Below are 14,139 nucleotides of genomic sequence, written 5' to 3' on the forward strand. Positions count from 1 at the left end.
AATAACTGTCACCATCAGCTTCCACCTACACCATAAGAAGCAGATTTGTCAGTTTTCCCATTCTTACCAAACTCAGCAACAATAGAGGCAAGGCCGCCATATACAAAGGGTTTCCAATTCAGACCAGACATCTCATGGCTTACAGTGGCACTTTTCTGGGGCTAAAAACAAACACCAATCAGAACAAGGCGCAAGAATGAGGAGCATTTGTTAGTGTCTGATCACAACACATATCAACAAATTTGGCAAATAAAACAGACATACCAAGTGGAATGACACAAAATGGGGGGTCCTGTATTATGTGATAGATGATCACGAATGTGTTTTCTACTGCCACTCAGTAGGGGCATACATGTGAATCACTCAAAGATCAACCTGTACCCTTCATTCTCGTCAGTTTCTTTAATGTGATCCCCGTCCCCACCCAAAGAAGAGGTTTCAGGCCATCCAGCCACCCAACTTAGACATTCAACAAGACAATTCCTAGTGAAGGAACCTGGAGTTCAAATTATAGAGGCTGAGGCATCTCATAAAAGCAGTTCATGGTATTCAGTCACATTGATTCAGGTGCAGAGCACAAGCTGACACCACTACCCTCTCATATACTCAGCCCTCTCATCTCCCCACTAAACTTTAGGGTTTTAGTTCATCTAGCTAGTTCTAACTATCCACAACTCCCCCTGACAAGGCCCAGGCTGAGTTAAGCACCTTCTCACATTCCTTCTGGTTCCCAGAGGAATGACAGCAATATGGTATCTCTATTCTGTGTGACATTTAACATCCACAATCCAGTTAATCTCCTTTTCCCTGGCCTTTTAAAGCACATACAAATGTTTTTCTTTGAAGTTCAGGTTCTTTAACAACGTATTCTACTCTTCATCTCCCTTTCCTCTCTCATCCCACACCAAGTAGACCCGTTACCATCAGTCTTTTGAGCTTTTTTCCCTGCTTCTCTCAGCTATCTCTCTTAGATTTTTTTCCCACAGCTCTGCCCTCCAGATCAGTGGTGTCCACATTTTAATGTGCACCAGAATCACCTAGAACATGGATTAAAACATAGATTGGTGGACCTTGCCCTCAGACTTTCTGATTTGGGGTCTGGATCTGGCCTAAGAATTTGCAAGTTTCCAAATACTGCTGATGCTTCCACATGTTGAGAAGTACTGCTCCAGGCGCCACCTCCTAAATCCTGGTCAAGCTCTAAGTAATCTCTTTGCTTCAGTTGGACTCTCAGATTTCTTTTAAATATCCCATTTTCAGAACTTCACAGAATTTATTATTGAATTTCAAAAGCAACTTCAAGTAGCTTATGGTCAGGAATGAAGACTCCGAAGTCAGACTGCCTAAGTTCAAACCCTGACAACACCACTTACTAGTCCTGTGATCTTGGGCAAGTTACTTAATCCTTCTATCCCTCGGTTTTCTGAACTATAAAATGGGGATAACAATAAAAACTGTATTATAGGCTTGTTGTAAAAATTAAATATAATATAAAACACCTAGAAAAGTACTTCGCACCGACTTGAACACCTATTGGCTATTATACATGTTGAAAAGTTAAGTACTCCAACATACCTTCTCACAAATATTACTTGCTGTCCACTTCCCCCATTGCCCAATCTGGGGTTAGCACCACTGAGTCACAGTCTCTTTTTTGGGGGGACATGTTTTTGCTTTGTTTCATGTTATGCTATCAATATTACAATTGGTAGCATGTTATGATAGCATGTATATGATAGCATGTATATGATAGCATGTTATGCAATCAATTGATAGCATGTTATGATAGCATGTATATGATAGCATGTTATGCAATCAATTGATAGCATGTTATGATAGCAAATATGAATAGCATGTTATGCTATCAATACAACATGCTATCAATATAACAACTGATAGCATAACATGACACACATAGTGAGAGGGCAGCATCAAAAAGCAAGGACCATGGCACATTCCCTCTCTGAGTTTGTGGGGGATATGCCCTCTCCATTGACCAACTGATAGATTCCCTACAATAGTCAAGCTTTCAAACAACTGCTATGCCTCTCTCCAAAGCCTTCTCTTTACAACTACTGTAACTCTTCTCATTACAAGAGAAAGCCTCCATCAGAATTTTACTACCTACTATCCAGCCTTTTATTAAGGAAGATATGTTCAGGGTTCAGGAAGCAATAATAGATCAGTTAAAGGAAAGGGAGCAGAAAGACCAGCCACTGAATCTTAGGTCAGCTGCCTAGTAATTCCTTAATGAAGTTTTCAGAATTCTGAGGTGAAATGAACAAAATAAGCATACCTGATACCTTTTTTCAGCCAAATATTGGGTTGGCCAAAAAGTTTGTTTAGTTTTTTTCTATACCATGGTTCTAGTAGTGCTTAGTTATCTTTAACTTCATTTGAAACAATTGCTAGATTGTATTGTGATAGCTGTCATATCAGCATGCATTTAAAAAAACTTATCAAAATTGGTGAATTTTTGTGCAGCCATTTTAATATTGAACATGGAAGAAGATATACAACATTTTTGGCATATTATGCTTTATTATTTCAAGAAAGGTGAAAACGCACCCTGGCTGGTGTAACTCAGTGAATTGGGCATGGGTCTGTGAACCAAAGGGTCGCTGGTTCAATTCCCAGTCAGGGCGCATGCCTGGGTTGCAGGCTGGGTCCCCAGTGAGGGGCGTGCAGGAGGCAGCTGCACATTGATGTTTCTCTCCCTCTCTTTCTCCTTCCCTTTCCCCTTTCTCTAAAAATAAATGAATAAAATCTTTAAAATGAAATAAAATATTTAAAAAAGAAAGGTGAGAACATAACTGAAATGCAAAAAAAAAGATTTGTGCAGTATATGGAGAAGGTGCTGTGACTGATCAAACGTGTCAAAAGTAGTTTGCAAAGTTTCTCAGTATTATTAATATTTTGGCCAAATAATTCTTTGCTGTGGGGCTGTGTTATGCAGTGGATGATGTCTAGTGGGCCTCTACCCACTAGAAGCCAATAGCAGCAGACAGCTGGAATACTCAAAATATCCAAATTAATAAAGTAATTGGTGACAATGAAAAATGTGTCTTTTATTTTACAGAAAAAACTAAACAGACTTTTTGGCCAACCCAATATATTTAATTTAAAGGATTATTAGGAAATCATGTTCTTCCAACTCCTGGAACATTTTTTTTAAATCACCTTTCTTATATAAAATGACAATAGTAGTTGGTAGTTGATTTTTGCTTAGTGTCTTAACAAAATAACACTGGCAACCCTAATTTGTACCTCCTCCCAAAACTTTCATTTAAATTTTATTGGTCCATGAAACCCAAAAGTCTGGGGACCACTGGCCAAATTAACACTGCTACCACTGCTACCACTGCTACCTCCCCACTCCTATCTGAGAGCAAAATCCCTTTCCTTTCAATGTTAGGAAAGAATCTTGCTATGAGGAAGTCCTGTATTATCTTTCATCAGGTCTTATTTTAGACATTCCTTCCTCCTACTGAGCCAAAAGTCTGCCTTCCTATAGTTTTCACCCATTTTTTGGAGGTAATATTGAATAAATGTACTCTTTTTCCCTAGGAAAGTCCTCCTAATATTTAAATACAGATATCATGTTCTTATCTCTCTCTCTTATCTAACCACAATCATTTTCATCATTATTATACTTCAATTACTACAGCTGAAAATTGCAGTTGCTTTTGTGAGGGCCACATCACACCACTGTGTCATTAAAATGTCAGCTAAAACCTCCAAAGCTTTTACTTAAGGCTATTCACAAGCATGCATGTTATGTCATACCTATTCTACAGCTATGCAATGTTTTCTGAACCTTCACTTATCCCTTCTACATCTTAATCTCAAGCATATAAATAATGACTAGGATGCAGTTTATCTTCTAGTTGCCCATGTTATTTTCTCTCTTAACTAGGTACGATCCCTGAAGGCAGAAACCACATCTCACAGCAGGTTTTATAACCCCTACAATAGCTTGCACAGAATTTGGAACACATCCATTAAATACATGGCTGGTTCCAGTGTGATGTCCTTTATCTGTGAATGCAGCCTATATGTAAAATATTACAGAGAAATCACAAAAACTAAGTTGCTGGGCCTGACCAATACTACACATTCAGTACACAACACTTGGCTGATCTCAGAGATTCTCTGCCTATTAATTCTGTTCCCTTGCTTCTTTTGCAAAGAATTATTTGTGTAAAATACCCGAAGCATTTAACAATGATTTTGACTTGTGGGGGCTATCCCCAGATATGGGTAATAGGAGAGAAGTCATACCTAAGTTAAAATAGAGTATCTTAAATATTTTTAGTGTATAAAGAAGCCAATGAAAAACGTCTCCAAAATGCAGATATGTATTCTGAAGTCTAAGAAAAATTTGATAGCCTAAAGAGTGAGAAGAATGCCCTAAAATACAAGTTACCTAGCCCTACACTACTACAAAGATCTGATCGGAAAAATATGGGTGCCTTTCTTGCTTTCCTCTTTAAGAAAGAGTAGGTATTAGAGATTCTCAGATTCAGGAGGTAATAATGGAGTCAAGCAAATATTTATAAAAGGAATATTATATGCCCAAACCTGCAATGTACTATGGTCTAAATATCATGTTAAAAAAAAAGAAGAAGAAATGTTCTAACACCATGACAATATTCATCATTCAATCTATATTTCCTGGATAATCAAGGAGACCGAGGTGGGGATACAAGTTCTATAAAATATCGTGCTTGCCTTTCAAGAATTTATACTCTGGTAGAAGAAATCATAGTATGTCATCAGAGAAAAATTAAGGGCTAAACTATATAATTTACAAACTATAAGAGCAAGATAAGTATGGCAAAGGCGACAATCAGCATGGGCTTGAATAATTTGGAAAGGTTCGTGGAAGTGAGAGAACTTAAAAATGGGCTTTGACACAGGGCAGGTAGAAATCTGGATAGGTGTGGATAAGGGAGAAGACAGGGGGAGAAGAACAGGATGAACAAAGGCACAAATGTGGGGGGAAGCACAGCACGTGGAGACAGGCATCAGTATGGTTTGTTCTGAGAAGGAAGAGTGCAACCTAACTGGAACAAAACATTCCCTTCTCTCATTGAAACAATACCAGTCAGGAAGTGTAAGGAACAGATCATGTTGAAAGGCCTGAAACCAAAGTGTGTGTGGTGGGGTGTGATGTATACTGTAAGATTTTGAACTGGGAAGTGATTTGAAGAAATCCATATTTTAGTTTGCCTATCAGGGCTTCAGCAAGCAATGATTACAAATGGGAGAGGAAGGGAGACTAGCTTAGGATGGTGTGAAGTAAAGCAGACAAGGTGTTTGTTGGCAGTGAGATTAGAGATAAACTCCAAAAATAGAGACACAGAGAAACTTGATGATATAGGAAATGAAGGCGAGGGAGGGAGGGAGTTCATGATGACTCTAAGCATACCTAGCCTGAAAAAAACAAGGAAACACTGACAGAAAACTACAAATATCCCTGCTGTTACCTTGTCTGAGAAACTAATTTGTGTTGAGAAAGGCTGTCATCACAATTAGTTATCTGAACTGCATTTTAATAGATGCCTTCAATGCCTTTACCTCGGGGAGTGAAAGGGGGTAGAAACTGAACGGGAGCATCTTTCAACAGCACCCTTCACACTAATACAATGGAGGTGTTTGCTTACTCCGCTTACAATCACGGCCGCCGTTGCAAACTTCACCCTTAGAAAAATTAGGATTATTCCAGGAAAGATACCCATTCACCCTCTGGGTAGCAGGATCTTGCCAGTTCCTCAGCTGTCAGAGCGAGTTCGTGAAGAGAAGGGAGGCGCCTGAAGCAGGCGGCCTCCCAGGGGGGTCGAGGAAGCAGGGTTCAATCGAAGAAGTAAAACCAACGATGCCAGAAGAGTGAAAGACAGGGAAGGGACTCAGCTGAGGGGAGAGAGAGACCAAAGGACCGTTAAGCCCCTCCCAGGCCGGAACCGGGCGAACCGGGCCAGCCCGGCCCCGCGCGGCCTGGCGCGGCCCAGCCCCGCTCCCCAGCCTAGTAATCCAGGAGCTCCCCCTCACCTGCTCCGGCTCATCAGACGACTGGGAAGCCGAGGCTCCCACAGTCGGAAACGCCACTGCAACGCCAACCCGGAAGTATTGAAACCAACGGAAGTAACCAAGCTGTTGCCGTGGCAACGGTGGTGCAGGCATTCCAACTTCGCCTCCTCCGATCCTTAAAAAGAAGGCGCGAAATGAGAAGCGAAAACAACAGGGGTCTTAACGGGAAAATCGGGCAGGCTGCCCAAAGGGGCACCCTGATTTTCGGGAGGTGTAGGGAGAGGAAGGTAAGGCGTCTTCTGCAGTTAACATGCTTGTCAGTGAGAGCAGAGCTATCACTGTGTTACTACCCACCCAGCACCAGTTAGGCCCCGGAGAGAAGGGGCGGAGTAAAAGCCTGGGGTCTGCGAGGGGTGGGACAAATGGAGAGGCCAGGGCGGAGGAGTGAAAGGGTGGGGCAGCCCCCCCCCCCCCACAGAACACTAAAAAGGAGGGAAAGTGAAGGGGCAGGGCAAAAGGCTTAAAACAAAAATGGAAAAATGGGGGAAAGGGGATGAGTGGTATTTAGTAAAGTGCCTAAGCTCGGAAACAAAGGTTAAATAAACAAAATAAATCTCACCACCTACTAGGATCCAGGCATTAGGGACTCAAGAGTAAGGTTTGGGCCATGTACTCAAAGCACATGGTTGACAAAGAGCAAGTTGTAAACAAAAGAGAGGACCACAAAAAAATTAAAGAATCTGAAGAATAGAAATGAAAACGGAGAGTTTCAGTTAACCTGTAACTCACAATCAGCCAGAAAACAATGAGGGCTAGCTGACCGGCTTTCAGCTCTAGACTACCTTGGTGGCAGGAATAGATGCAAAGCACCCTGGGTGATTCCGTTTACCCAATGGGCTTCATTCGACTTTTAAACCTCTCCTGTGAAAGTTCTGTGATCCTGCGAGATTACGCAATAATAGGGTTTATGTGTTGTATACAATATAACAGTTTAGCCAGTGCGAGGCATGTGCCTAAATGATTATTTGTTGAATGAATGCATGTTCAGAATACCTTTGTTCCCCCATTAAATAAGTTCTTAAGGCAGCACACATGTTAGCCGACATTAGGGAATACTTACTAAGTATGATGCCAAGAGCTTCATGTGTACACAACGACCTTATGAGACAGGTTCTATTATTTTCCCTTTTTGACAGATGAGAAAACTGATATAGTAAGAAGTCGAGAAAGTAACTTGGTAAGTGGTAGAGCTGAGATTCAAATTCCAGTCTGACTTCAGAGCCCAGGCTCTTAACCACTCTACTATTCTGTTCTCAATTTTAATACCTTTGTTACCTTCAGAAATTTACTTGTTAAAAATAGAGATAATTGCCCTGGTTGGTGTGGCTCAGTGGTTGAGTGCTAGCCTGGGAACCAAAGGGTCACTGGTTCCATTCCCAGTCTAGATCACATGCCTGGGTCATGGGCCAGGTCCCCAGTAGGGGGCACACCAGAAGCAACCACACATTGATGTTGCTCTCCCTCTCTTCTCCCTCCCTCCCCCTGGCTAAAAAATAAATAAATAAAATCTTTTTTAAAACTAGAGATAATATAAGAAACATGTGCATACATTCCGAAATATGAGTCCCCTTCAATTTACATCTCAGCAAAGCACTCCCTTCCAGCCAGCAAAAGAATGTTATAGCTGAGAGTCAGTCCTCATTCAGAAGGACTACACTCTCTCCAGTGACATGAACTGTATGTCCAGCTGTGGCCTGGGCTGTCCCTCACATCCAGGTCTCTGAGCCTTTTAGAATTACTCATATAGCCCTCTCTGTGAGCAAATCACTACCCGCTTTTCTACAAAATTGCATTTTTGCCTCTTCAGCCACTGCCACCACCAATTACTCTCACCGACCACCTAAATAAACTTTGTTAAAAGGAGCTTTGTTTTCAAATTGCTTATTTTAAAACTTCTAGAATAGATAAATTTTAAAATAGCATTTGTACAAACATAAACATATACACCCTTATTTAATGCATTTTCAGTTTGGTTTGTTCTCAACATTTTTCTAAAACTACAACATTAAAAATCTAGTCCTCATTATCAAAGTTGGCCATTTTCCTTTTAAATCACCTTCTTTTTGTCGTCTTTGCCATTTAGACCAGTATTTGATTATATTCTGTCTTGTGTTATGCTTGAATTCTGATCTCTCCAAGAGATAAGCTATTGAAGAGGATAGAATCCTGGAATCTTCAAGTTGGAAAGATATTTAGAGATCCCTTCTAAATATTTATTATAGACAATTGTCCGGTCTCTGCTAGAATACTTCCAGTGTAATTATATATCACAAGTCAGCTCATTTCACTATTGGGTAACTTTGTTAGAAAGTTCTCATTTATGGCGATCCAAAATGTACCTTCCTTTTTCTACTCTCCCAAGAGAAATACCTGGTCTCTCTTTTTTTTAATTCTTCTTAAAGACTTTATTTATCTATTTTTAGAGAGAAGGGAAGGAGAAAGAGAGGGAAAGAAACATCATGTGTGGTTGCCTCTCACGCACCCCTACTGGGGACCTGGCCTGTAACCCAGGCATGTGCCATAGCCTGGGAATTGAACTGGCGACCCTTAGGTTCACAGGCCAGCACTCAATCCACTGAGCCACACCAGCCAGGGCACCTGGTCTTATAATGTGAAAAGAGCCCTGTATTTTGAGCCAGATGATCTTTTTTATTAATTGAGGTGAAGCTCACCTCACTAATTCAATATTACATGTCAATTATATCTCAATAAAACTGGAGGGGGGACAACAAACAAAAAATAATATAAAATTGAGAACATTTTTATTTTCATTAAAAGACACTGGTAAAAGAATAAAAAAAGCAAGATCCCGACAGGGAGAAGAGATTTTTAATCCTTGTATCCTACAAAATCACATATCCAGTATAAACTTCTAAACTCAGCAATAAAAAGACAGACAACTTAATTTTTAATGGGAAAAATACTTGAAAGGTGTTTCATAAAAGAGTAAATCAAAATTATCAATAAGTATATGAAAAATGCATAGTATTATTAATCATCTAGAAAATTCAAGTTCAAACACACCCACAAGCTAGGCCAAAGTTAAAAGGACTGACAATACAAGGGGTTTGGTAGAAAGCACCTCAAATTCTTATCCACTGCTAGTAGGAGGATGTATTAGTTTTCTATTGCTATGTAAAAAAACATTCCCACAAATTTATCAGCTTAAAACACCACACATTTACTGCCTTCCAGCTTCTGCTGGTCAGGAGTCCAGACATGATTTATTGGGCCCTTGGTGTCAGAAGTCTGCAATCAAGGATCAGCCAGCATTTATTTTTATCTTGAAACTTGACTGGGGAAGAATTCACTTCCAAACCCACTCAGGTTGTTGCAGAATTCACTTCCTTACAGCTGTAGCATCAAGGACTTCAATTTCTTGCTGGCTGTTAGACAAAAGCCACTCTCAGCTCCTAGGACTGTCCCCAGTTTCTTGTGACATGGCGCTCTCTATTGGAAGTTCATACTATAGCCACTTGATGCTTCCAGGCCAGCAGGAGAGAGAGAGCCTCAGATGTGGTTTTATCAGCACAGAATATGTGGGACTATTATTTTCTCTGATAAAGACTATATCTATATTTTAAAACTACAAATAGCTTCTTTTTTCTGATTATAATAAAGTACATAGTCATTATAAAATATTTTAAACTATACACAAAAAACTATACACAAAAATTTTTAAGTAAAAATTAACGGAAATCCAAATATTCAAAGAGGACTATTCTTAACAGTGTTGAGGGGCTCCTTCTAGTCCTCTCTCAATGCATACACACATACTTACACCATCGCTCTTGTGATGTGCGTGTTGCAGTCACATGCTCCTGCTGGGTGGCCTCATGTGCTGAAGTCAGCATCCTCAGTATATCTAACTTACATTTCTCCTGAAATTCCGGGGGGGGGGGGGGTTGTTGTTGTTGTTAAACTGTATTTTATTGATTATGCTATCAGAGTTGTCCCATTTTTTTCTCTCCTTTATTCCCCTCCACCCTGCACCCCCCTCCCACCAGCATCCCCCCCCCCCCTCCTTAGTTCATGTCCTTGGGTTGTACATAAAAGTTATTTGGCTTCTCCATTTCCTATGCTATTCTTAACCACCCCCTGTCTATTTTCTACCTACCGTTTATGCTTTGTATTCCCTGTAACTTTCCCTCCATTCTCCCCTCCCTTCCCAACTGATAACCCTCCATGTGATCTCCATTTCTGTGATTCTGTTCCAGTTCTAGTTGTTTGCTTGGTTTGTTTTTGTTTTTGGTTCAGTTGTTGATAGTTCTCAGTTTGTTGTCATTTTACTGTTCATAGTTTTGATCTTCTTTTTCTCAGATAAGTCCCTTTAACATTTCATATAAGAAGGACTGGGTGATGATGAACTCCTTTAACTTGACTTTATCTGGGAAGCACTTTATTTGCCCTTCCATTCTAAATGGTAGCTTTGCTTGGATGTAGGTCCTTGCCTTTCATGACTTTGAGTACTTCTTTCCAGCCCCTTCTTGCCTGCAAGGTTTCTTTGGAGAAATCAGCTGATAGACTTATGGGAACTCCTTTGTAGGTGACTGTTTCTTTTTCTCTTTCTGCTTTTAAGATTCTCTCCTTATCATCTTAGGTAATATAATTACAATGTTTCTTGGTGAGTGCTTCCTTGGGTCCAACTTCTTTGGGACTCACTGAGCTTCCTAGACTTTCTGGAAACCTATTTCCTTTGCCAGATTGGGGAGGTTCTCCTTCATTATTTTTTCAAATAAGTTTTCATTTCTTGCTCTTCCTCTTCTCCTTCTGGCAAGCCTATGATTCAGATGTTGGAACATTTAAAATTGTCCCAGAGGTTCTGAAGCCTCTCCTCATTTTTTTTTGAATTCTTGTTTTTTCATGCTGTTATGGTTGAATGTTTATTTCTTCCTTCTGCTCCAAATTGTTGATTTGAGTCCCAGTTTCCTTCCCTTCACTTTTGGTTCCCTGAATGTTTTTCTTTATTTCACTTTGCATAGCCTCCACTTTCTCCTCTATTTTGCAACCATACTCCACCATTTCTGTGAGCATCCTGACTACCAGTGTTTTGAACTGTGCATCTCATAGGTTGGCTATCTCTTTATCACTTAGTTTCTATTTTTGGAGTTTTGATCTGTTCTTTCATTTGAGACATATTTCTTTGTCTCAGTGTACCTGTTTCATTGTAAGGGGCAGAGCCTTAGGTATTTGCCAGGGTGGGGCAACCAACTTCACTGCCTTGTGGCACTCCATGTGGGAGAGGGGATCAGAGAGGGAACAATGCTGCTTGCTTGGCTTTCAGCTGGATTTCATTCAGTTTTCCCACTACCTACAAGCAAATTAGGCCCTTCTGGTGCTGAATCCCGGGTGAGTGGGCCTGTGTACCTTCTAGGACTCTGTGTGTCTCTGCAATGAACTCTCCTGTGAGGCTGGGAGTTTCTCCCACTGCTGCAACCCCCACAGGTTTTTATAGCCAGAGGTTTTGAAGCTTTCTTCTCCTATGCTGGAAACCTGGGATGCACAGTCTGTCTTGCTCCCCAGTTGTTCCTCCCCATTTATCCACACAGAAATGTGGAGCTTCCAGCCACTGCCTTACCTGCCTGGTCCTCCAGCCACCACCTTGCCTCCCTGGCCCTGGCTGCCAGTCTCCACCCCTCCTACCAGCCTAAATAAATCTTTCTTCTTTAACTCCTTGGTTGTCAGCTTTCCATACAGTTCAATTTTCTGGCAATTCTGGTTTTTTTTGTTTTTAAATTTGTTGTTGTCCTTCTTTTGGTTGTGCAAGGTATATCTACTTACACCTCCATCTTAGCCAAAAGTCCTGAATTTCCACATTTTAAAAGTTATGCATCTTGATGAAAGTAAAAGGAAAACAGAAAAACATACACAAGAAGATAAAAATACAAAAGAAGTAAAAATGTAACCATCATTCCCATTAGCTAGTACCATCATTCATATATCTATGTGTGTCCTTCCAGTCTTTCTGTCTCTTTGATAAATATAAATAGTTTTGTCAATTTTGGCTTCCAAAAGGTTTGTCAATATTGTTTATCTTTGCAAAGAACCAGCACTTGGATTCATTGATCTGTTGTATCATTTTTTAGATTCTTGTTTATATCTGCTCTGATCTTTATTATTTCCTACCTTCTACTCATTTTGGGCTTTGTTGTTCATTTTCAAGTTCCTCTAAGTATGAAGTTAGATTGTCTATTTAAACTTTTTTTTTAAGGTTTTATTTCTTTCTTGTTAGACAGAGGGAAAGGGTGGGAGAAAGAGAGGGACAGAAACATTAATGTGTAGTTGCCTCTCACATGCCGCCCCCACTGGGGACCTGGCCTACAACCCAGGCATGTGCCCTAAGAATTGAACCAGTGATCCTATGGTTCGCAGGCTGGCACTCAATCCACTGAGCCACACCAACCAGGGCTTTTTTGTTGTTGTTGTTGTTTGAGATAGGCCTGTAATGCTATGAATTTCTCTCATAGGATTGCTTTCCCAGCGTCCCACAGATTTTGGATTGTTGTGTCCTCATTTTCATCTTTCAAGGTATCTTTTGATTTCTTCCTTGATCTCATTCTTAACCCATTTGTTGTTTAATAACATGTTATTTAGCATCCATGTATTTGTGTTTTTTTCCATGTGATGTATTTCTAGTTTCATAGCATTGCAGTAGTCAGAGAAATAGTTTATGTGATTTCAGTCTTCTTAAATTTATTGAGACTTGTTTTGTGTCCTAGCATATGGTCTATCCTAGAAAATGTTCCATGTGCTCTTGAAAAATTAGTATAATCTGCTGCTTTGGGGTGAAATGCTCTGAAGTTATCACTTAAATCCATTTGATCTACTGTGTTATTTAAAGCCACTGTCTCCTTGTTGATTTTTTTTGCCTGGAAGATCTATTCATTGAAGTCAATAGGCTGTTAAAATCCCCAACTATGACTGTATTTTATGTCCATCAAGATTTGCTTCTCATATTTAGGTGCTCCTATGTTGGATGTGTAAATGTTTATTAGGGTTATATCCTCTTGTTGAATTGTTCCCTTCATCACTATTTAGTGTCCTTCTTTGTCTCTTACTATAGCCTTGGTGTTAAAGTCTATTTTGTCCAATATAAGTACTACTATCCCAGCTTTTTTTCTTTTCCATTTGCGTGAAATATCTTTCTCCATCCCTTTATTTTTAGTCTGTGTGTATCTTTCAATCTGAGATGGGTCTCTTGGAGGCAGCATATTTATGGGTCTTGTTTTCTTATCCATTCAGCTACCCTCGTCTTTTGGTTGGAGCATTTAAGCCATTTACATTTAAGGTGATTGGTTTTTTTTTTTTTTTATATAGTTTACCTTTCTTTTTCTTTTTTTTAAATTTTTATTGTTATTCAATTACAGTTGTATGCCTTTTCTCCCCATCCCTCCACCCCACCCCAGCTGAACCCACCTCCCTCCCCCACCTCTGCCCTCCCCCTTGATTTTGTCCATGTTTCCTTTATAGTCGTTGCTGTAATCCCCTCTTCCCACTGTCCCCCCCCCCACTATTGTTAGATTGTTCTTAACTTCAATGTCTCTGGTTATATTTTGTTTGCTTTTTTCTTCTATTGAAGTGTAGACTTCTTTAGGTCCAATTTGTTTGGGACTCTCTGAGCTTCCTGGGTTTGTGTGACTTTTTCCTTCACCAGATTAGGGAAGTTTTGGTCATTATTCATCCAAATAGATCTCAATCCCTTGTTCACTCTTTTCTCTTTTTGTTATTCCCATGATGTGGATATTGTTACACCTCATGTTGTCCAAAATGTTTCTTAAGCCCTCCTCATTTTTTAAAATTCTTTTTTTTTCCTTTTGCTGCTCTGCCTGCATGTTTTTTCTACCTTGTCTTCCAAATCACTTATGTGACCCTCTGTTTCAGCTAACCTACTGTTTATTCCTTCCAGTGTATTATTTATCTCAGATATTGCACTCCTTATTTCTGACTGGCCCTTTATTATGTTTTCTATGTCTTTTTTCATGCTGTTGAATATCCTTCTAACCATTACTCTAAACCTTCTCTTTGATAAATTGCTTGCCTCTATTTCAT

At 39.9% G+C, this 14,139-nt stretch overlaps 1 protein-coding gene across 3 annotated transcripts in view; it reads right to left on the reverse strand.

The window, feature by feature from the left end:
* Window positions 1-14,139, reverse strand: part of SLC25A14 (solute carrier family 25 member 14) — a 55,019-nt gene that overhangs the window by 25,258 nt on the left and 15,622 nt on the right. Inside the window, exons 1-3 of one of the 3 annotated variants that reach the window (XM_045201042.3) lie at window positions 6,052-6,117; window positions 5,676-5,913; window positions 68-161 (exon numbers count right to left, since the gene is read on the reverse strand). In XM_045201042.3, coding sequence (XP_045056977.1) covers window positions 68-161; window positions 5,676-5,741 — 160 coding nt within the window. In that variant the 5' untranslated portion in view covers window positions 5,742-5,913; window positions 6,052-6,117. Of the gene's footprint in view, window positions 1-67; window positions 162-5,666; window positions 5,914-6,051; window positions 6,206-14,139 lie in introns of those variants that run through there. The other 2 variants (XM_053917591.1, XM_053917589.2) reach the window with 2 other exon arrangements.

Source organism: Desmodus rotundus, chromosome X (genome assembly GCF_022682495.2).
Source record: "Desmodus rotundus isolate HL8 chromosome X, HLdesRot8A.1, whole genome shotgun sequence".
In the NCBI taxonomy this organism is placed as follows: domain Eukaryota; kingdom Metazoa; phylum Chordata; class Mammalia; order Chiroptera; family Phyllostomidae; genus Desmodus; species Desmodus rotundus.